General features: G+C 42.9%; 1 protein-coding gene across 1 annotated transcript in view; it reads right to left on the reverse strand.

Annotated features, from left to right (window-relative positions):
- CLMP (CXADR like membrane protein) overlaps positions 1 to 23004 on the reverse strand; it is a 45185-nt gene that overhangs the window by 5784 nt on the left and 16397 nt on the right. The window contains exons 2-6 of the mRNA XM_055728621.1: positions 4116 to 4273; positions 3220 to 3421; positions 2250 to 2417; positions 1755 to 1877; positions 26 to 167 (exon numbers count right to left, since the gene is read on the reverse strand). Of these exons, the coding sequence (XP_055584596.1) occupies positions 26 to 167; positions 1755 to 1877; positions 2250 to 2417; positions 3220 to 3421; positions 4116 to 4273 (793 nt within the window). The remainder of the gene's footprint in view (positions 1 to 25; positions 168 to 1754; positions 1878 to 2249; positions 2418 to 3219; positions 3422 to 4115; positions 4274 to 23004) is intronic.

Here is a 23004-nt window from a genome sequence, read left to right on the forward strand (position 1 = left end):
TGGGGGATTAAATAAAAGGCTTCACCTGATTTCATTTGGTGCCTCCTCTTCCTCATATCTCTTCTTTTCTTTCCTCCTTATTGTCAGCCTCACCACCAGGAGAAGGAGGGAGAGTCCCACTACCACACCACACACCGCTCCAGCGATCATGCCGATGTTCTGTGCGTCTGTCATCCAGAAAACAAATGCATTAGGCTGTAAACTCTCGCTAGGGTCATACGCTCAGATGTTAGTCCACACTACGACTTCCAGCACCGGGGATAAACCAGAACAGAATGTATTAGTCTACTTATTTGGGAGTGTCTCCACGCAGAAGTTGAACCAGTTTATCTTCAGGCTTTGTTTCTAAACCTGAGCTAACAGTGAGAAAAGTACTCACCTCTGGAAGGGTGGGATCGCTAGTGCTATGCCTTCAGCTATGGGTCAGAATTGAAACGAGGAACAAAAATCCTCTCTAAGAGCACTGAAGCACAGAAAGTAGAGACAGACAGGACAACCCACATGCAAAACAAAGCACCAAAGAGTTTCCTAGAGGCAGAAGAGTGTTTAAACTACAAATGTTTCCCCATGAGGATTTTTTTCCTCTACAACTCACCCAGAAATGATTATAATCCACTTGCAGAATGAATTATTCAATTGGGGGAAAAAAGTGACCTGAGGGGGATAGAGAGGAAGGAGGAAAGGAAGACCATACTGTGCAGATGCAAGGCATTTCTCATCCAAACTAACAAAGTTAATGAGATCCTAGTGTATATGTGCCCTTAATTGATATTTTGTGACAACGTCTTTTGATAAGAATGATTAGGTTGGGTTTGGCTGAAAGTTGTTTCCTTAAGACTCATCCCTGTGGAGGGTTTAGCAAACCAAAGTGAGGTTTTAAACCAATTCAGTTCAATTGGCATAAAACCTGCCTGGATGCTTTTACTTCAGATGCCTGAGGCAAATGGGTTTTCTTTGCTACATGACCATATTCCAAGTTAATTCAGGCCTGGCTGGGCAGAAAAATTCCAAAGCTGTGGGATCTCCAAGAAGATACTTATCTCTTTGCAGTCTTATCACAGCAGTTGCAGCTCCTGCTGATCTCCTTAGAGCTGCATATAAAAGCCTGAACTGTATTGGATTTGTCATCAATGCTGGTGCTACACCCCTCCCTTTGCTTGCATGCATATGCAAAGGGCGCAGGTATTTGGACATGCACACCCCCTTGATGGGATTAATCAGGTAGGATACTCATTTTAATCTCTGGTGTTCAGATCAGAATTTATTAAATCGGGATTAAAACCAAACTATGTCAAAAGCTGCTTTTTATTCTGCATGTCATGTCAAAGTTAGCCTTTCAGCTGCCTTTAGATAGCTTAACTGTCCCAAGTGCGACAAATATATAATTTGGAATTGGAATGATGGAACGTCCACATGGAGATTTTATACTTGAGCCTAATCTCATGCAATCACTCCAAAAGCTGGAGACTCTGGAATCTCTAACTCACTGGTTTTCCCCTCATATTTCATTAACCTTTCTCAAAATCAAATTTTTTAACAGACCAAAACATCTTAGCCCAAATGATGTGTTTGCCACTGCAGGTTATACAGAGGGCTGCTGTGCAAACCGAAAGCGCAATAAGTAAGAACTATTCCATGTGATTCAAGAGTGAAAGGGCAAAGGTTGGTACAGAGTTTGCCAGTTGAGACGGGACAGCTGTGGAGCAGCGTTGCGCATGCGCTGCTGCAAATATGAGTTACGTGCCAATACTTACGCTGCACTGTCACCTGGACAACACAACTTTCTTGTCCAGCCTCGTTGGTGGCAATGCATTGGTATAACCCTGTGCTCATCTGCGTAAGATTCTTCAGCAGGACTTGCCCAGGATTAGAAATGTCTGAAACAGGAAAAACACCACTGGGATTAATCTAAAGAAAAGGGTAAAAAACAGTATCAGTGGATAGGACACAGAAGCACAAATTGACCTTCCAGATCAAATCCGTTCGAGAACAATCAATGATGCCTCACAAAAGACCATTTGTCAGCCTTGAGCAAAACAATAAACAAACTCCTCATGCGTTTCCTTGTTCAGGGTGGAGCACACCACACTGACCAGCAGCACTAGTGAGAGGAACCGTTGTATCACTGCTATGGCGGCCACCGAGTGATCCCCACTTGAAAAGCTGGCACGTCACTGCACACGTGCACGTACACGTGGGCGGGCGGTTAACCGGCTTTGAGGGCTCGAAGGGGAAATGACCTGACTTACTGACTCTTGACGTAGGCGGGAGATGTTCAGCTCTCTCGTCCTCCTCGTTTATGCGCTGCCATCGGTAGGAGATGGGTGCAGTGCCAGAGGCAGAACGGCACTGCAGGGACAGTTCCTTTCCTTCCAACAGCTCCCCTTCTAGCCAGCATTTGGGCTTGGAAGGTTTTTCTAGAACAGAAGACAGTTCATGCAAATGCAGCAGCCTATTTGCTCAGCTTCCAAGAGCTGCCTTCTCTGGAATGCATTAAGGAATTACAGCAGTGATGTTTGTTAGGGGACTTTAGCTGCAACTGTGTGCAGCTTCATAGTCTAAGAAGCGGAGCTGGCTGGCTCAGACATAGAAATGACACATTAGAATACTCTGGGGCAGTTTGCCTCATGGATACTTGCATCAGTGGTGCTGTATCACTGTGTTCCTCTTCTAGGTATGATTTAGAGAACATCCTTCCCCTCCTCCTACCTCTCCAATTCTTCCTTCTCCCCACAGTACCTGGCGGGCCACAGCACTTCTTCCATGGCAGTACATGAGTACGTGAAAAAGCCAACCGACAGACTGAAATCAGGGCAGAGAAATGCTAACCCTGGTAGCTTTTTTGTCACCACTACCGAACTTCGATCAGTTTGGGGTTTTAGGACATGAACCCAGAGCCCTCAGCAGGAGATCTGGATGGGGTGATGGCCAGCTAAGCTAGAATATCAGTCTAGTTTGTGTGATGAAATTATAGATAATTTGGCAAGAACAGTTCATATGATTTTGCAAGTAACTACACTTACCACAAAACAGCACTTTAGGCTCTTCCTGTGTCCTGTCCTTTGCCAAAAAATGCAAAGGCAGATATGGAGATGAACAGTGAAACCTGATCATAAGATGTCTTTGTGTATTTATACCCTGCTGAAATAAATCTCTCTCCAGGAAATGAGTCTAGTGATACTTTTTTTTTTCTCTGGAAGAACAATAAAATGTCCTTACCTACAACCTTCAGGGTGATGCGAGCCCATTCGTACTGCCCAGCATTTTTAACTTTACATATGTACTTCCCCGCATCGCTGGACTGCAGGGATATGATTTGTAAGGATGCATCTCCAGCAAGGAAGTTGGATGTGAAGGAAACACGCCCTTTCTGTTCCTCGTTCAGGTCATCATAAACACGGCCTCCAGAGTAAGTGATCACCTGAGGAGCGGAGACAGTCGCTGATCAGCCGGTTGTAATTTTACTTTCACATGGAACCCCAAATCAAAGCATTTCCAGGAACTGCAGGCGAAGATCCTGCGTGACTACGTGACTTGCCAGGGGTCACACAGGAAGCCTGTGGCAGGGTGGAAGATTAAACCTGGATTTCCAATCTGAAACTGATTAATCAGCTGTATTTAGGCTAGAGATTTATAATGGGAGCATTTATACTAGTGTCAGAATAGATGTCAGCTTATGCCACAATATACAAAAGCAGTCTTAAATTTGGGCTGGTTTTGGGTAGCTAATTTAAGTTACTGCAGACCTGATTTTTGTAAGTACTAAACTGTTATATTTTTCCTGAAAACAAGGTTTCAAGAACCGGGCCTACAAAAGCCAAGATCATTTCTGAAAACCTGAAGGGCAATACTGAAGTTTCGTTGATGGTGACTGACTACATAAGAGTGTTAGTTAAAGAAAACTGTTCCAATACAGCATGTGTGACTATCAAATCATTTTCTTACGTTATAAATCTCGCTAAGTCAGTCAGCTGTGCTTTCTAAACGCTGCCTGCTTCATCAGAATAAGTTGCAAAGATCATCACAGAAGCCTTTTTAAAATCAATGGCTGCTGCTGATGTCAACATAGAAATAAGAAGATTTTCTCAGCAGACGCTACCCATGGCTGCACTTACCGCTTTTTGCACCGTTTCAGAAATGTGCAGCAGCCACTCAATATCCAGGCTGCCCTGCTCCAGGAGGCCCAGGCGGTGGTGACAGGGCAAAGTCACGTTTTCTTCAGCCACTCTCTTAAATTCAGTCTGAGCTTTGGACAGCCAAACAGAACAGGAAGCTGAAAGACAGATGCCGGTAGTCAGGGGCAGGATTAAGGACGCATCTCTGCACTGACAAGTGTTCCCAGCTTAGGTTTCTTCCTCATTTGCTTCACAGCAAAGAAAACCCAACAGTTTGGCTTCCTGGACAGATTGCAGCTGATGAAAGGGAACATCTATACATACACAGGCAGTTAGTTTCACACGAATACTTCAGCACGAAGAACAGATGGCTTCACACTCCAGAGCTGTCAATACTAAAGTCGCACCCACATCCTCTATGCACCCAACATTTCAGATAACCTCCTCGGTTTTGCCTTCACCTTTTATTACCTTAACTCATAAGCAGTATTTCCACCCAGAAGACCCCTCAGAGCTCGTTGTTTGATTCCTGTGTCAGCCTGACAAGGCTCGGAGTCTCTTCCCTAAAACTGGATGTTGTTCGTTATGTGCATCTCAGCACTGGAAATAAGAGACCAGCCCGGGAACCAGAGAATTAACCTTAAGAAAGGCATGGTACAAGTAGGCTGGTGAAGCGTCTTTGAATAGCAACAGAAAAAACCCCCCACCGAAACCTCAAAACACATAAATTGTAAAAAACTGTTAGGACTTGGGGAAAAAAAAAAAAAAAAAGAAAAAGAAAAAAAGATGACATTGTTAAACTGAACCACGAGAGGGAAGCAGAGCCTTTCAAATGTTAGGCAGTAAAATCCAAAACGCACGTTAACTAAATCCTTAAACCTGGACCAGGAGACAGTGTGCTGCAAAACCCCATGATGTTCAACCAGCACTGCCTTCATTAGTCACTGCGAAACTCAAATTTATTTCCGAGTTTTTGTATACTGCATCCCCATTAAAACTGGAGAAAAAAATATATAAGAGATCGATTCTTGGCTTTGTCCGTCTCCAACTTTTGGCAACACATGGATTCAGCCATGCTAAGTTCAAACCCAACTGATCCAGAAGATCAGAGGTATGGAAAATGTCAGGTATTTAGGTCAAGGTCCCCCCAGGTATGCTATGACACCAAATAAAAATTTTTCCAACCAAGTTTCCATGGGGATTTCTAGGGCAAAATTGCTATCTGCCTTTTGCATATAAATCATCAGAGCACAGTTAGGTTGTTCTTAAGTTTTGCTTACAAGAAAAAAGCCTAAAACCATTATTTTTTTCCTGTGAAATGAAGTGAGATGAAATATCTTACTTCTTGGACCAGTTATTGTGAAACTGATGAAAACTGGGAGAGTTGGCAGCACTAGGAAGTCACATGTGTGACTGAACACACAGTCCTCTGATGACATAGCAAGATTACTGGCAAGAGCATAAGAAGCTCTAGTTACATAGAGCTGAATTTGTTCCTGTATTTGCATTGAAACAGCGGATCTTTACCCTTTCCTTTACCTTTCAGTGAAAAAAAACCACAAAAAATTAAATCCAACATGACGCTTCCTCAGCTTTGTTCTGTTTCTTCAGGACTAACTCTGGTTTTGGACAGTTGATTCTGTCCCTGCTCCCATTCTCAGATCTGCCTGAGTTGTTGGCCTGACCGTCCCTCAGCTCCTGAGCTTCTGATATTTAATCAATACTTGCCAAGCACGTCTATAAAAGATCTTTTCCTACTGTATGCATGCACATACATAAAACAGAATGTTAAGACAGGCGGAGTGTTGCAAAGGATTAAGCTCTCCCCTACACAGATCTCTGCATGAATTGATGAGAGTGAAAGCTCCTTTTCAGCCACATTAGCTGCTTTCTTTAAAGGGAAAAGTAATCCAGTTTATCACTGGATTTGCTAGTCTCAAAGCTCCATCTGCCAAATACAATTATACATTCTGCCTAAGATGAACGCCTGCTCTCTCCTACAGCCCACATTGCTGCGGGCTGCCTTCATTAACATGCTGACACTCGCTAGATGACTGATCAATAAGTTTAATTTGAGCACTGCAGTAGTGAGCATTCACATAACATTTACAACATTTTCAACGTCCTAGGCCAACAGAGCACAGCGGTTTTGTGCACACCTCACAGGGTATTCTACATTTTAAAATGTAGTTGTACATTAAAAGCTTTGACATGGATTATAAATCACTTTTTGAGGGAGTATAACAAGCATCATTTTCATTCCTCTCTGGCTTGAGCAGACTGTTTATAGAAGAGCTCACACCTTGGTCTGGTTCTTGTGGCCCTCAGCAAACATGCTCTGGATTTGAGAAAGAGCCCTGTGCTTATAAACTCATCTAAACAGGAGTAAGATCAGGGAGACATCCAGTGAGCTAGTGACTGCCAATTTCTTAAACACCCTTCATTTTTTCAAAGGTACATGCAATCAGAGCTAATTTGAAGCTGATTCACCATCGAACTGATGACGAGATTGTCACATACGTTGCATACTTTTCCATGACATGTCTGTCTTATAAGAAAGACAACTTGTCCCTTTAGTCCTTATTAGTTCTTTAATAATGCCCACAAACTCACAAAGTAATCTAAGTTTTTCAGGTGTTCTAGACAAGAGCCTCACTTCATTTTCTTTCCAGTCATCCATAACTGTGCAAAGTCAAAAGGAAGCTGAAAACAGTTCATGGAAGTACCCAACATAGGGTGCCAGTTACGGAAATTAAAATTACCCACAAAAAAAATCCAGAGAGTGCTCAATGTGAAGAAACCTCAGATTTTTCAATAGTTTGGGTAGGGTCTCACTGCAGCAAGCAGTGACGAAATGGAAGTTCTCCTTTAGGTACATGCTGCAATGTACGGTATATGTGTCAGAAAGAAAAGGGAACCAGAAAACATATCCAGATTCCCTCTACTTTTAAGTTTTTTATTATGCAATAAAGAATAAATGCCCCCTGAAGTTTTTAGTTGCGTAGATGAGACCTAGCAAGAACAGGTCAAAGAAATGAGATTTTGCTCATAGTACTTTTACCATTTTTTTTTCCCCCTCACTCTGTGTAAGGTCCATTTCAATGAGTACTAAAGGTGAGTGCCTGCTCGGGGAGCACCCCTTGCTGCAACCGACACCCCCATGTGCTGGCCAGGACCTACCCGGGCTGGACTGCAAAGGCAGCTGGCTCCTGGCAAGCACTTTTGCTCTGCTGGATGGGTGCTCAGCAGGCTCCGCACCTTTCCCCCGAAGAGCCTGGCAGCCACACGAGGGCAGAGCCTGCTCAGAGTAACGCCGCCAGGGCTGGCAGTAGACAATAGGTGAAGACAATAGATTATTTTCCCAGAACTCAGATCCGAGTCTTGCTCAGTAATGCCACATATATGCAGGCTCCACAGTTCTTACCCCCCCAGAAAACCCTCTTCCCCACCCACATCCCGTGTGCAGCAAAAAGCAATTGGAAAATTGCTTCTTCCAGCTTTACTCAGGCCTTACTCAGTCCGTCCCATGACTTTAGAAAGGGGGTTGGTTTGTTTTTCTTGCGGAGCAGGAACCCTGAGCTTATTGCAACTGCAGCATTTTGAAAGCATTGGCCGTGGGCCTGAAAAGCAGCGCTGGGTGCAGTGCCAGACTGGGTGCCACTCCGCAGGCAAGGCAGTGATCTGCATGGGGGGGGGGGGGGGGGGGGGAAGGAGAACAGCGTCATGTTGAAATGTTTGCTCTATTGTTCAGAAGACAATAACTCACCCAACACCCCGCAGACAAGGGAGAAAGATTATTATCCTTCATCCCTCACCGAGGTTTTACATATCCAAGGAATACAGAGCAACAGGTATTTTAAACAAGACCAAAGGTAGCGCACCTAAACAGAGAGCACCCACACGGCACGAGCACAGATTTATTAGGGGAAGGGCACAAAGGGATTTTTAGCCCTCAATAACAGGCTGTTCTGCCTTGCGTGCATAGCAGACTTGAAAGAAAAAAAAAGTGTAGACAATATCCTGCATCTTTCTTATGCAAAGATGCCAGTCAAAGTATTTCCCAGAACTCCTTTCAACATTTTTAAAAGGACTACTGATTTTTAATGTGCATTAATTTCAGAAACGTCAGCCCTTTGAAATGGGTGTAGAGGAAAGGAGCCATCTCCTGTGCTACGCAGCAAGTGCTGAGCAAACTGGGACTGTGTATCTACAACTATCCAAACTGTGTTTTCATGTCTGAATCCTTAACACTATCTCAGACACTTTTATATATTTGCTGTTCTCAAGTTCAGTTTATTTTCAGTTTATTGGATAGTGCCTATCCAATAGCAAGCATATGTATATACACAAATGCACACATATACCACCAACATCAAATATACATAAACATACAAGCAGAATCAAAGTGAAAATAAATGTTTTGCTGACATTTTTATTTGTAGGCAAATGCATGTGCTAAAAGCTGAAGAGCTTCCAGATTTAAATCTTTCATTAGCTTCAGAAGGAGGTTTGAATTAGGGAGCAATGCTAAATATAGATTATACTTTTTAAAAAGTAATAGGTTGTGCTATATCACTTAACTGCTGGAATTAGGAGGAACAGCCTAGAAAAGATTCAGAAAATCGAGGTACAAGAAATCCATAATGCTTTGTAGGCTCAGCCCAAACCATACCCACACAAAGTTCATTTAAGATGTGAATACCTAAAACGGGTCTTGAAAATTTTCAGCTGCTCCTGGAACCTCTGAAGTTTATTCTCTAGCTATGCTTTTTATAATTTATTTTGGCTTTTTATCAGAGATTACATTTGCAACAGACTATTCCAAGACACTGATGTCCAAGGAGGAGTTGAAATACAACATGTAATTTTCCTGCAGCTCAAGACATCCTGTCCTAGCACAAAGGGGAAGCTACCCGGGAAGCGAGCGACTTAAACCTGCTGCTGAAGAAAGCTTTCTTCGGTACAACAAAAGCAGGAATTCCAACGGATTCTACACGCAGAGTTTATAGCACTGTCTGGACAATTTCCATTTCACCTGTGATAGGTGCTCTATCTGCTTTTGTTCATTAATATCAAAATGTTGCCTGGGTGAAAGTGTGACAGGAACAGTGAATAGCCACTGTTGTCAAGGCACATCACATCCTTTCCAAAAGAAGAACAGTCCCCTGCAGACAAGTTCTCAAGTGTAACCAATAATTTTGTAGTCTGATTTGGAGTCCTTCTTGGGATACTAAAAAGTATTTGTCACATCTGTGTGATTCCACTATCTGGAAGTAGGGTCCTTCTCAGAAGGAAGCTTTGGTCATGTAGTCCTCCAAGTAACACACACGTTCTTCTCAAAATCCAGGTAGGCTGTTGGAAAAAAAAAAATAAATCCCACATCTAGGTGCATCCGCTAGTCCCATGCTATTGCTGGTCTCAGCTAGAACTGCAGGCTGAACCCCATTTTAGTCTAAACGATCCAAATATGCAAAACCCTTGTACTTAAATTAGCCCAAAGAATATGCACAAAATTATTCAGGCTTATAGTGCTCCTCTAGATAAAAAAATCCTGCACATTTGACTCTCCTTCTTGGGGTAAAAACATTTACCCCACTCAAGAAAATATTTGAAAACATATACCTAAGTTAGCTATATGCAAGAATAATACGTTTGAGAGTTAAAAACCAAAAAGCTCAGGACAGCCTGCCATGTTGAAACTTTGAACCACTTCTTCATGCCAGGAATTTAAGACATTTCACATCTGTTTGAGGTTGATCTTCCTAGAGTCTTGTAGGAAATAATTTACTAAGCTTCTTTATGGAAAAAGAAAAGCCTCCCACCCACTCCATCCAGTGTCATTACAGTGGTAACGAGCAAAGCCTGAGCATTTTGCAATAAACAAATTAACAATTTTACATGCTTAAATAGGAGGCTAACAACTACTTTTATGGCCAAAGAATTACATCTTGAGTAAAACGTTAAGAGATGCTTAGAAGCTCAAATCAGTTAAGTGCTAAGGACACTACAGACACTAGTTCTACAGTTGAACATTTAGGAGACTGTAAGCCTTAAAATCAAGATTTCTTGATAAATGAAACATTTTTTCCTCCTCTATTACTGTTCAGTAATGACAAGACACATGTACATCAAGGCTTTTATCTCCCCTTTACCTCTTTTCCCCGGTTTCTGCTGTGGATAACCCAAGCTAGTAGATAGCTATGTTGGTTTATTCCAGAGCTGTAAGGAGAACCCACAAGGTCGACACCCCTGCTCCCCCTCAGCCCACACTAGCCCTAACAGTTAGTTACCCTGACAGCATTTCAGGCCAAAATAAATATAAAATGGTGTCTTCTTACAGACAGTTATTTCACATTCTCTGCACAAGGGAGGAGAAGCTGGGGGCGGCTGAAGTCTCCTAAGGATAATTAGCTCAGCCAAGGCTGTGCTCTGGGACATCTGCTTTCTGTATTCCTTGGCTGGCATAGACACAAAGGCCAAAGGTCACCTTCTCCCGAGAGCTCAAGTGCTCCAAGTGACCAGGACCTGGCCCCCAGTGCATGCTGCCTGCAGCCTGCTCCCCTCTGCCTCCCTTTGATTTCAGGAATTCGGTTGTGAAGCAAAAGCATCTCAAATAAGAAAAATGTGAGCTAACAGTCAGCTCCCACAGGAACAGGCTCGCTGTGTTGAAATAAAGAGGTCAGCCTATCCCCATCCATATCCACATAGCATTGCAGAGGTTCTCTGTAATTGGAACCACATGTGCTTGGGGCTGAGGTTTGAGAGGACTGTTAAAACAGAAAGCAACAGGGAAGAGTCCTGCATGTGGCTGAGTTTCCAAATGGTGACGTGAAGCGTTTGGAATTGAAACTGCAGCAGAGTTAGGAAGGCCCAAGGAGAACAGAAAAAGCAACGCTGCACAAAGCAAAACTTCTGATTTTTAGGGGTTTGCAACAACTGAGCAAGAGTGCAGAGGGGGCTAGAATTTGGCTGGTTATAATACAGGCTCCTACCAACAGAAATAACAGCCGTGGTAACACGGGCATTTAGCCACCAACCCTGCCCTGGGCAGGCTTGGGTGAGCCAGGGAAGCAATCTGGGGGATGGCTGTTACCAGCATAGTGGCGCTGTCTAAACACACTAGGTCTTCACATCCCCCCAGGTATGACTGAGATGATCTGGCCGGTGCGAGTCCAGGTCTCACAAATGGCCCCAGCAGCCAGGATGCCATGTTCCCCAGGAAAACCTCAGGGTTTCTCTAGTAGATTAAAACCAGGTGAAAGCCTGATCCTGCGGTACCCAGCGGCTCCATGCAGCCTAAGAATCTTACCTATACATTCCTAGAATCAAGAAGTAAAATTCTGTCCCTGAAAAAGCCAGTAGGAAGTTTGCCTTCAGCACCAACAAACATCATTGAATCTAAAGCCTGTAGAGACTTCGGAATATTGGAAAAACATTGAAGCTTTCCATTAGCTGAGGATCTTCACAGACAGCCAGCAGCTATGTATGTACTGCGGCTGTCCTTTTTCTCATTGCATTTTAAAATTAAGTGCAAGTAGGAGATTCTGGGTTTACATCCCTCGAGACTAGAAAACAAGGCACCAGAACTGCATCTTCCTATTTAATGGTTCACAGAGTGTTTGTACAGATGAACGTGTGAAGTCCCTTACTTAGCCTTTAGTCCAGGCAATTTTATCAGTAAAGTGGTCCAGGTGTCTTCTGTTTACAGTAACACAGCTCAGCTAAGCCTTTCAGTAATGCAGCTGGTGATTTCAAGCTGTGTGGACTAGATCTGTGCAGAGAGCTTGTCAGTACATATCAGATTCCTCGGGGGCTGAAGCACCTATGGCTGGCTGGTGTTCCCTTTCTCTGCAAGCATTGCTGGGCTGCTTTGTGTACCCTATAAAAGCTTTGTACTGAGGAAAACAAGAGACAAGACATTCCACCCCTAAACATCAGAGATTTCACTCCTTTTGCCTGGTTTCAAGTGAGGCTTGGAAGCATGAGAAGAAGGACTGTTTCAGTAATAATTTCTAGGGTGTCTTCTGCAAAGTATGCTTAGGCCCCAGTCTTCCAGCAAGCCTGTTGTTGCTGTCAGTTCGCAAACATAAAAATGAAGGCACACAGAAATGAAGTTATCTGCCCAAGGCAGACACCAAGCAGAATCCAGAATACAAACCAAAAGAGACAGCAACAAAAGTGTTTTCAAAATAGTATTTGTCCGTCAGATCTTTCTTCACCAATTTCTAAATCCAAACAGTAGGTTGCATCAGCTGAGGTAACTCTGAAAATCAGGGAGAGAAGAAACTTGAGAGACATTGATAAAGATTCTCAATAAAACCATTCTTGTACTGAGGATTCCCTCTTTTACTGCCCCTCACCTTAGCATCAAAGTGTAAGACGTTAACTAGAAAGCACTGAATTGATGGTGCTTTTCTGTTGCTTTTCATCACAGAAAATCAACTCGTTTTAAGCTTGCCAAAAAAGCTACCAAGAAACCCAGAAGGTGCTCACAAGTAAACTTCATGCCTTTCTGCATCTTTCTCTCCCAGAGTTTTTCAACAAGTTTGACATAGTTTTAAGGTACAGACTTCAGTCCCTGCTCAGCACATCCATGTTACCTCAATGAGATGTTCAGTTGCGTACTCATAATTGCACATAACACAGTATGACATCTCACTTATCCACTACAAGCACTACTAATATGATACAAAATGAATGCCTAATGTATTAGCACTCTGTCACTTTTCATATTCACTCAATCTTAAATCCTCAGCTACAGCCTACCCTAGGGCAGAAAATGAACAGCAGCAGCAGCTCCTCCCCATCACCCCCACAAGTCTTGTGGAAGAAATACATTAAACTCTGCAACACTTCTGGGATGAATATGTGGTGAAGTCTTCTGGTCTGAGCACAGGACCAGGAACAAAAGCAGCTTAACTCTAAAAGAATTATGGTTACAGATATGGTCTACCCAGCTGTCTGCAGCTCTGTTTCTCACCGATACTGTAGCCGTTAGGATCAATTACTTTGTATTTACTGAACTCATCAGAGGTTAGAAAATTGAAGAAACCTCATTGTCTTAATCCCCAACCTTGCAGTGGCTTCAGTATGAGCCAGAAGGAAATAAAAAAGGAAGATTCAGGTTCTCAGTTATCTTATCACCAAGATCCAACTCCCTCCCAGTGTCTTTCCTACAGTTTGGCGCAGCAGCGTACCAGCTGCAAGCAGACTCTAAGAACAGATACTTTTTTCCTCCTTGTTTTTTCCACTGTTACCAGGCATTATGACATCTGGACACGTACGCTAAGGTCTCAGACGAGCAGAGACAGAGCTCTGTAAATTCCACTTTCTGAATCAGAGCTACAAATTGAGCAAGTGGGGATTACCAAGGAATGCAAACCCCACTGTAAATGCTGGAGGAGACACCAAACTGCATTTTAGGAAACTGGCATCATGCAGACAACTCACTAAGTCTCCACACACAGAGCAGTAGTTCGCATTGTACCGAAGCAAGCATTTGGTGAGGCCCTGCGCTCAAAAAGATCCTGAGCTTCTTCCCAATAACATTTTAAAACCAAAGACTAGACTGAATACTATACTCGTGAGAACTCGCATTGACTTTAGGAGAGACAAGCATAATTTGGAAAACTTCTCCCTTCAGAGGGACAGCTTTCCAAAACGAAGCACAACAGCTATTTTAACTGACAGCAACACCGCACAGCTGCTGCAAGTGATTCTGAAGTTAAGGACTGAAAAGTCAGACACAGGAAATAAATGTTATTTAACATAGAATACCAAGTATGATAGATTTCTGCATATTTTTTTTTTTTTTTTCAATGAGTGTTGGAAGCACAGCTGAACCCAAGGCATTCTTGTGCGCCAACAGCAAAGTCAGAGGTGGATTCCATTACCCACAGGATTGCAGTGTGTGAGCTGAGGGCCAAATTCTGACTTCAGGATCCATTCCACTTGAGAACAGCCTACAGTCCTAAAAAGGACATGACTACACAATAGAGTTACATTAATCAAGTTGGTTAAGTGCAGCAACAAGGCCGCACCCTAAGAAATAACATAAAATAAAGAATAACTCAATATTTTTTTTTGCCTCTGTGAAAGCTTTGGAACATTTAAAAACGTGGAAAAGCATACTGTTTATTGGCTTTGCAACTGTCTACTTATTTACTTGTAAACCCATGGGTTTTTTAATCTTAATGTACATTTATCAAAGCCTTAATCTTACTTTAAAAGTTCAAAGCATGAATTAAGTCACTACGTAAGATGCTTGGAAAAAGCATAAGGGCTAAAACAGAAAGTAGATCCATTTCACTCACCTCAGAAATAGAAGCATGCTCAAAATACGGACCTACCGAATACAATTATAACTGGCTTTCAAACATGCAGGTGGAAAGACTATAACAAAGCTTCGGTACTACTTGAGCTAAATAAAACCTGCAAACTGTTGGGGGGGACAACAGGGAAGGGTACTATTCCAGAGTTAAACAGCTCAGAATCTGTTAGAGCTGACCCACACCAAACTACTTTGTTTCTAATGGTCCTATCAAACTGCCTCTGCAACAGGCGTGAGACTGGTAAGGAAGCAGATTTTCCTCTCTGCTCAGCATAGAGCTCCAATGCCAGCAGCTGAAATGCGTGTTACATATATTTTGCATGTTTGCAGATACCAAGGGCTCTGCAAAGCAACAAAATCTGCAAAAGCCTAGGGCCATTGCTAGGGGAAACCTTGAATGAGAACACGCAAGCATCATGCCTGCCAAATATTCCTGTGACCTTTGCTCAAAAGAGCAATCTAGTTCTCCTCTGGCACATGTCTCTTTCCTGAAGTGAGGGATGCCCCAAGACAGACTGGGAAGGGAGAGCACTTTGTAAAAACAGGCATTGGGTATCGGCCTTCTGAAAGCAAAAAAAAAAAACAACCAAACCCAAAAAAACCCCCAACAACCAAAAAACAAGCCCTGTCTGAGAGCGACAGTACATCACTGAGCTCTGGTGAGCAAGCACAATGTTTCCAGGATGCTGAACAGGAAGAGGGGTTTGGTGGGGGAGGAGGTAAAAGTGGGATTCAGGCAACAGTTGAACAAATTTGCTAACTGGATGTGAAAAGGTCAGGCATCTTATCAAGAAACATACTGTAAAGGTCAGGTGAAGTATACAGAAGTAAGCCTAGGAGGAACGGATAGCACACATGACCAGCTCCACCGCTGGGACTCTGAATTTCCACCCTCCTTTTCAATTTATCTAAGAGGTCTGACCAACTTCAAAGCATCACTGAACTCTTCCCATGTTCTTTTTCAGAGAGCTTCCTACTACAACTTGACCAACTGATTTCCTCAACATCAAGAAGTGCTTCTATCGACAGCCTTGACTCATCAAACAGGAGATGTTAAAGAAACCCTGTGAAGTGTTGAAGAAAAGCCTAGTCTGAGAAGAAAAAAAAGACTTTACTATGTTTTTCCTATCTTTTGAACAACTGTTTTGGATTTTGTTGTGATCAAATGTGCATCACCTTTCAGAGCCACTTTTAAAGCTGCTGTTGAGAATAACAGTATCTGTAGCTCCTACCATAAACTCCTGATATCTCCATTGTATCAGAACGGCTTTAGAACCACAGGATAGCAGAGATCAGAAGGGACCTCATGAGATAACTTAGTCCAATGTCCCGCTCCAAGCAGGCACTCAGTCCCTTCATCATATTTGTGGCCCTTAGCTGGGCTCACTCCAGTGTATCTGTCTCACACTGGGGATCCTAAAGCTGGGCACAGTACTTCACATAGGATCTCACCAGTGCTGGGTTGAGGTGAAGGATCACCTCCTTTGACCTGCTGCCGACACTTTTCCTAACGAAGCCCAGGATGCTGTTGGCCTTCTTTGCTACAAGGGCACATTGCTGGCTCGCATTCACCTTGTCCTGCGGAACCCCCGGTATTTTATCTGCCAAGGGGAAAGGACATAAGCTACAGGATACAAGGACTCCAGAGCTAGTGAAGGATACAGGCATTCCATGGAAAGAGAGAGCACTGCAGGTCTGTACAGTCTGACATGAAGTGATGGAGGAAAAATTTCTACCGAATGATTTTGGGAAGACTTGACAGTGGGGAGTTCTTAGGAAATTCATCCAAACTTCCTGGCAGGAAAGCTCAAGCTAGAAAAGGACCTCAAGCCCTGATGCAGAAGTAAGGTTTTCTGGACAAGCTGCAGCTTTTCTACACCTCACTTCTGTCCTTTTCAATTTATGTAAGAAAACCTGCATGCCTCAGGGATGCATATGTAAAGCTTACAGAGGGAACAGCAAAATGATAGAGGAAATCAGAGCCAGACTTCTCAGAGGTGCACAACAAGCAAATGAGAGACAATAGACAAGTTCTAAAAAGGAGGATTCTGGTTAGGTGTTAGGAAAACATTTCACTATGGGAAGAGTCAACCACCAGAACAGGGGCTCACAGATTGTGGCATCTGCATCCTTCCAGCTGTTAAACTGGACTGGTTGAAATCCCGAGGAGGCTGAGGTAAGCTGACCCTGCTTTGAACCAGAGACCTGCAGAAATCCCTTCCAATTTATACTGTTCTATGACAAGCTCGAAGTCCTACCACAGGTCAAGGAGAGACCCATGAGACTCGAGGCCTGTTCCATAAGCCTTACACCTTCCTGCTTCACTGCAGCTTCTAGATTGCCCAGAAAAAAAAAGCATACAATACTTCTGTCCCACTGCCTTGGCTCCAGGGAAGTTTCTAAGTGCCATAGCTTGGTTTCAGCCACCATGACACAAACTGTGTACACAGCTGCTCGATTGGGGTGGTGGGGTCTTGGATGATTAAGTCCATTGTAATGTCTGGCAACCATCTGTCAGCCACGTTTACAGCGTACCCCAGCTATCCTAGCGTGTGTGGTCTGTGGGGATAACTGAGCACATAATTTATTTGGTGAATTCAACCTCTTTTACTGCTGACAGTATCTGTGAGCAGGTCACAGCTGTCTCCAGTTTCGCTCCAGTACCAGCTTTTTTTTATTTTTCTCTCCACATGATGGAAAACAAGCTGTTGTAACTGATCAGATCCATCATTTGATATTATTTCTTGATTGCCTGAACTTGCAAGTAAATACACTATTTAACTATTTAACACCAGGTTTTCCCCAATATTTAATTAGGCACACTGAATTTTGTATTTCAAAGTGCCAGAAAAATAACTACATCATTCAGTGACCACAGAAAGCAGCACAAAGCAGCAAAGCAAAAAACGTGCCTAGGCAAAACCTTAGTATTTGCACAGCACTTCATGTTATCCAGCAATGCTCTGATTTGGGGAATCAAAGCAATAACTGGGGAGCTCAAACACTCCAGTTTGCTTCCTTCATCTTCATGCCCTATTGGTGATCCTGGGAATGCGTATAAACCCAGGTCTGCAGGGAGGTACCCTCTCTGCAAGAGCCGCAAAAGTGTTTTCCCACAAGCTGAAATTTTTATATTATTGCAATTCAGTATTCCAGTGGGTTAATTTTGTCATAAAAAATTCCCAATGTTCTTGAGCCAGAATTGCCACAAAAAATCCACCAAAATATTTGGCTAGTTTCTGCAGTACTCATGGGTTTTTGCTGGTTTGGCTTCTCTAGGAAAACCCGTTTTCTTTAGTAGGGGCTGACACAGCTTCTTCCCCCACTTTAAGGCGGCATTTTCAGTCAGAAGGAAGACTAGCTAAAAAACACCGTCTAACCTGATCACCCTGATCACTCTGGTCTTTCTCTACCTCCCCAAGCTGCTGTTCACCCTCATACCCTTCACTGAGGGCACGCACAGCTGCACGTCTTTAACACCTCTGCAAACCAGCCATGGAAAAAAAAAAATCTCAACTGTAACTTGTTTGTACACAAGGTACTTGTGTTACCTTGCACATCCAGAAATTTTGGATACTCAAGCTTACCTGTTACTCCTCTGGGACTTGCATATCACCAAAGAGAAACAGAAAAGCGCAAAGAAAAGGAAATATAGTATATTCGATAAAGTGTTAATTATTTACATTTTTTAAACCTTATGGACTTCATCCAGTAGCAGTCAATTAACCAGTTTCATATCATGTAAGCAAAAACATCCATAACATTACCTTCCCCTACTGGTACTCCACAGTGTGACCCATGCACATTGTATGATAAAAAAGACAAAATCGCAACCCTCTCACTGACCCTCCCCATGCCAAGACCACAATGTTCTTCTCACAGCCCCTTAGCAAACCCCCTAAGTATCACTGTTTTCAGTTTGCAAAGGAAAAAAGCAGATACTGAAAGCTCAGTTTGCCCATGGATAACTAAGGACACACTGACCAAGGTCAGAAGGAATCAGTGGCAGAGTTGGGAATAAGATCTACAATTCACAAGGTCAATCCAAATCAAACCGCCTGCAGAAAGCACAATTCTCAGCACCTCTCCTAACCACCAAGCTAAATTAACTTATGGCAGTCTTTTTACTTCTTATGAAAGTTATGTTGAATCTCCTGCAAGTTACCACTCAGTGCCAAGAAGAGGCCATGGAAAAAAAACCTATATGCCCACGGTGCCGACTTTCAAAGACTGGCACCCTATACAGACCACAGTGGGAAAGGGAAAAAAAAAAAAAATAATCCACAGCTCATGTTAGCTCATTGCTTCTACTTTCCAAATAGGACAGAAAGTGAAGCCAGCGCAGAGCTCAAGCTGCAAGGAGGTAGCTGGCTTCTTGCCCAATACATTGGTTCGTTTTGAGGCCCCTCCAGCTTCACATTGCTAAAAAAGGATGTTGGAAAGTGTTATACTGGAAACAAGAAACAGTGCGTATCTCTCTCGCTCCCTGCTCGGAGGGAACATCTCTAGGTAAGCTTCAGCTACCCAAAGGGAGAGGAGCAGGCTGCTCTGGTTTCACCTGACTCTTGCTTCACAAAGTACGCACAGGAATAGCGACCAGCCATCAGCCAGTACTAACACTCATCATATTCCTGGCTGCTGCTGAAGAACTTGGCCATAAGATACAGGTGTCAGGTCATACCGCACCCCCTCCAGCTCTTTGAGAAATTCCAGGTCCTGAAGAAAAACACTGTCAGTTTCTTTTTCACTTCGTGCTGGTACCACATGAGCAGAACTGGCAACTGACAGTGTTTCCTTCTGAACCTCCAGCAATTGTTACAAAACCTAAGTATTTTTCCATTATTACTAAAAATGGCAACAAAACCAATCCCTATCTGCCTCACAAAAGCCAGGTTTTCTTGCAAGACTTCTGCCTGGAACTGCCCTAGCACAGGGAGCAAACGCTCCAGAGCAACTCTATCTGCAGCTCTCCTGCAAACATCCCAGTGGTCCCCTTCATCTTCAGCCTCATGTTGCTGATTAAGAAACCAACGTCACCAGTGCTGTGATGATTTTGAGAATGACACTCATTCACCGGATGGAGACTAGAACAGCCATCTTACCCCAAACTGCTAAGCACCAAATTCCACAAAAATAGACTCTCCTTTCCAAACCAGCATCCCTTCCCCGTACAAGGTTTTGGGACCAGCGGGTGGGGAGGGCAGTTACGCAACTGCGGCAGGAACCGAGGGGGAAAATGAATGTCAAAACTTGCTAAAACATCAACCCGGGAGCCTCGTGAATTCAGTCTCTAACATCCATCAAATATGATTAATTTTAATGTCACAACATTTTAATGTCAATTGCTTTTAATGTCACTGCTTCTTATTTACTAGTGCAACCACATTTTAGAGCCGATAAGAGATTCCCCCAAAGAACTTTTAAGATCAAATAAATAAACAATCAAAAATAAATGCGACAAACACAAGCAGCATCCTGGTGCCTCCCTACTATTGTAAGGCTCTTGATGTGGTGAATCTGACTATTTCAAAGGCCAAGGCAGTCGAGAAAGAGCATCTGAGGCTTTCATGTTTAGGGCCAAATTACAACTTAGTAAAAATTTGCTTCTACTCTTCTTTTTCTGACTATGTAATTTGGCTAATTGAGGATGTCTGTTAGACATGGCAGCTTGATATTATTTACATTAGGCTAAGCCCTCAAACAAGGATATGTTTTGTTTAGATGCTGCATAGGAGTACAGAACAAAGACAGTCATGATTCTGGGTATCTTAAAATATGTGTATATTTTTATACAAACAGGCAAATTGAGACTGATGAGGAGGACTTGAGACTTAAAATCTTTAGGTTATCTAGTGGCTGGGGAAAAACTGGACAGCTGAATCTCTTTTGCAAAACAACAGGGATGTTAACCGCTCACATAATTTCAAACCCATTCAAATACTGCAAATTTTAAAGCCTGTACTTTGATTCAAATTCCCCTCGTTTTATATGCTCATTGGCAGAGACCGAGAAGCAGCAGATAGCTGGGAAAAGAAACAGCACAGAACATATACAAAAAGAGGAGCAATGAAAGAACATATGCTATATCTACATATGCATAGTACTTGCTTGTTGCCTGCTACTCTGGAAAGCAATTAAAGCACCCTCCTCTTAATGCAAGATTCTGGATATACAGCAGCTATTTGAAAGTCAATTGTTTTTAAAGACTTGATTCAGACTGAAAAAACTTGTGGGTATAAACAACAGGAAAAATTGACAAACTTCTGTTTGTGGAGCTTTTTTTTAAAAAAAGCTAGCTGGAGAGGTTAACAAAGCCTCAAACCCCATGGGGTTTCTCAAAAACAACAAAAGAAGCCTCATGCATATCTTTAGAAAAAATTATAAGACTGAGGATAAGTCAGGCATCTATTCTAATATGAAACTCAGATGGTTAAGAAAATACGTTTAAGCAGACAAACTAAAGAAAACATAGAAACAGGAAAGTAAGCCTGATACCTGCATGGTCTTTTTTAGAGTCTCAGAACTGACTTGGTCCACTCATCATTGATATACATTTGCCACCCCAATTTTGCACTTGCCGCCTTACTTAATGGTAATGCACTACACAGCTCTGCGAACTACTGCAGTTGTACTTCAGAATGCCTATTTTAAGCCCATAACAGTTCAATGGGACATTAAGTGCACAGTTCCATCAATGTTACCAAATTAAGTCTCAATCCATAATACAATCGTAAGAACGGAATGCAGCATTTAATAGATTTTCAAAGCCAGAAAAGGCAAGTGTTGATCATCCAGGTTTCCAGTGTAGAAACCACAGAACATCACCATGATGTCTGCACAGTTTGAGAGCTTGCAGTTCCATTAGCATCTCTTTCCAAGAAATAGCCCTACTTGCTCCACTAATAGACTGGTTCAGTGGCACATCAAACTCCCTGGTAAGTCCTTGAATCTTTGCTTCTATCCTGCATTTGTCAAGGTTCAACTTCTAGCTACTGGCTCTTAAAGACCCCTATATTCTAGATTACAGGGCCCTCTGAGAAATTATCCAATAATGACAACAGTGGCTGTCCTGATCTTGGGCTCCATCAAGGACAGGGAAGGTTTAGCATGAACCAGACCCAGCTGTCATTTGATGTTAGGATCCAGGGCTCATTCAGAACCCAGGGTGGGATTTACACAACTGTGTTTAATTCTCTCCCTCTTCACAGGGAATCAGTCACAGCACCCTACCCCTTGATCTGGATGAACTGTCTATCATGTCATCCTTGTGTCTGTGTTCACCCGGACACATTGGTGCTCAAAAAAACCCCAAAACATTTACTATGAAAGGTAAGCAGGTAAAACGTGAGAGGTGCCAAGAGATGCCAGACAGCACATTCTGACAGAGCTTTGTGTATATCTGGCAGCAAGCACAGCCCAGAGCCATCTCCTAGTCCTAAACAGTTCACATTCCTTCCTCAAGCTAAACCCTGCTGGGCTGCATTGTTTCCACAAACTGAAAAGCAGCCTTGTGCCTGGGGTTTACTGCAGGGACCTTTACCCTGACCCAGGCACAAGCTCCTAAACAAAACACCACATTCCAATTTACACATTTCTTCTGTCCTGAACCAGCCAGAGAAAAAGGGCATGGCTGTGAGGCTGCAGGGAGATCTGGAAAGCCAACTCTTCACAAAACCACCTGGGGCTATGGGAAACTCTCCACAAAGCCAAAGCTCAAACTCCAACAGGTTCTCTAGCCGATTTTTGTTTCAGTTCCTCTGTCAATCTGAGAAATGATCCAGCCTCTCTTCCCTACTACAGCAGACTCATCAGATTCACTGAAGTTCAGCAGTTCAGACCTGTACACTCAGCTAGTTTCCATGTCTTTTATTTATACTCAGATGCTGGCCACAAAACATTTTCCCCATAAAATCCCAGTAAGCTCACACTGAAACACACTTTGGGCAAATTTCCTGCATAGATCGGTGCCTTCTTTTGCACGGCAAGCTGGGTACGTGTCAAGGATGTGTATATGCTAAATATACAGTTTTCCTCTTTGCTCATAGTACTTCTGCCATGAACTTAAAATCCATTAAAGACAGACATGCAGTCACAGTGGGCTTGTAACAGAACGGTACACCCGCAGTACCAGCAAAACCAGGCGCATTGTCCCTTCTCACAACCCGAAAACAGCAAAAGCAATACTTGAGTCGGCAGTCCTTTAAACAGGCTTCCACCTTCCCCTTCTGGAGAGGTGTAGTCCCACCATTCCTGATACTGGCATCATTAAAAGAGATTCAAAGTACATAACTTCTGTTCAGGAAGACATTAGATATTTATAAGGCTCAATCACAAATTACATTAGGTTTATTTCTTCAAGTATATAACCACATAATTTTCCTTAATATTCAGCAGCAAGTTTCCCATATAAGCGTGTGATTCCACATACTGTCAGTTGTGTGCTTTCTTCCACCTCCATCTAATACTGGGCCATTTTGGAGTGAAGCTGTCATTTAGATAAACTGTTAGTCTCATCTGGGCCAGTAGCTCCTACCTCTGTATTTTCATGTTTGCTCTCAG

This window comes from Falco cherrug, chromosome 17 (assembly GCF_023634085.1).
Source record: "Falco cherrug isolate bFalChe1 chromosome 17, bFalChe1.pri, whole genome shotgun sequence".
In the NCBI taxonomy this organism is placed as follows: domain Eukaryota; kingdom Metazoa; phylum Chordata; class Aves; order Falconiformes; family Falconidae; genus Falco; species Falco cherrug.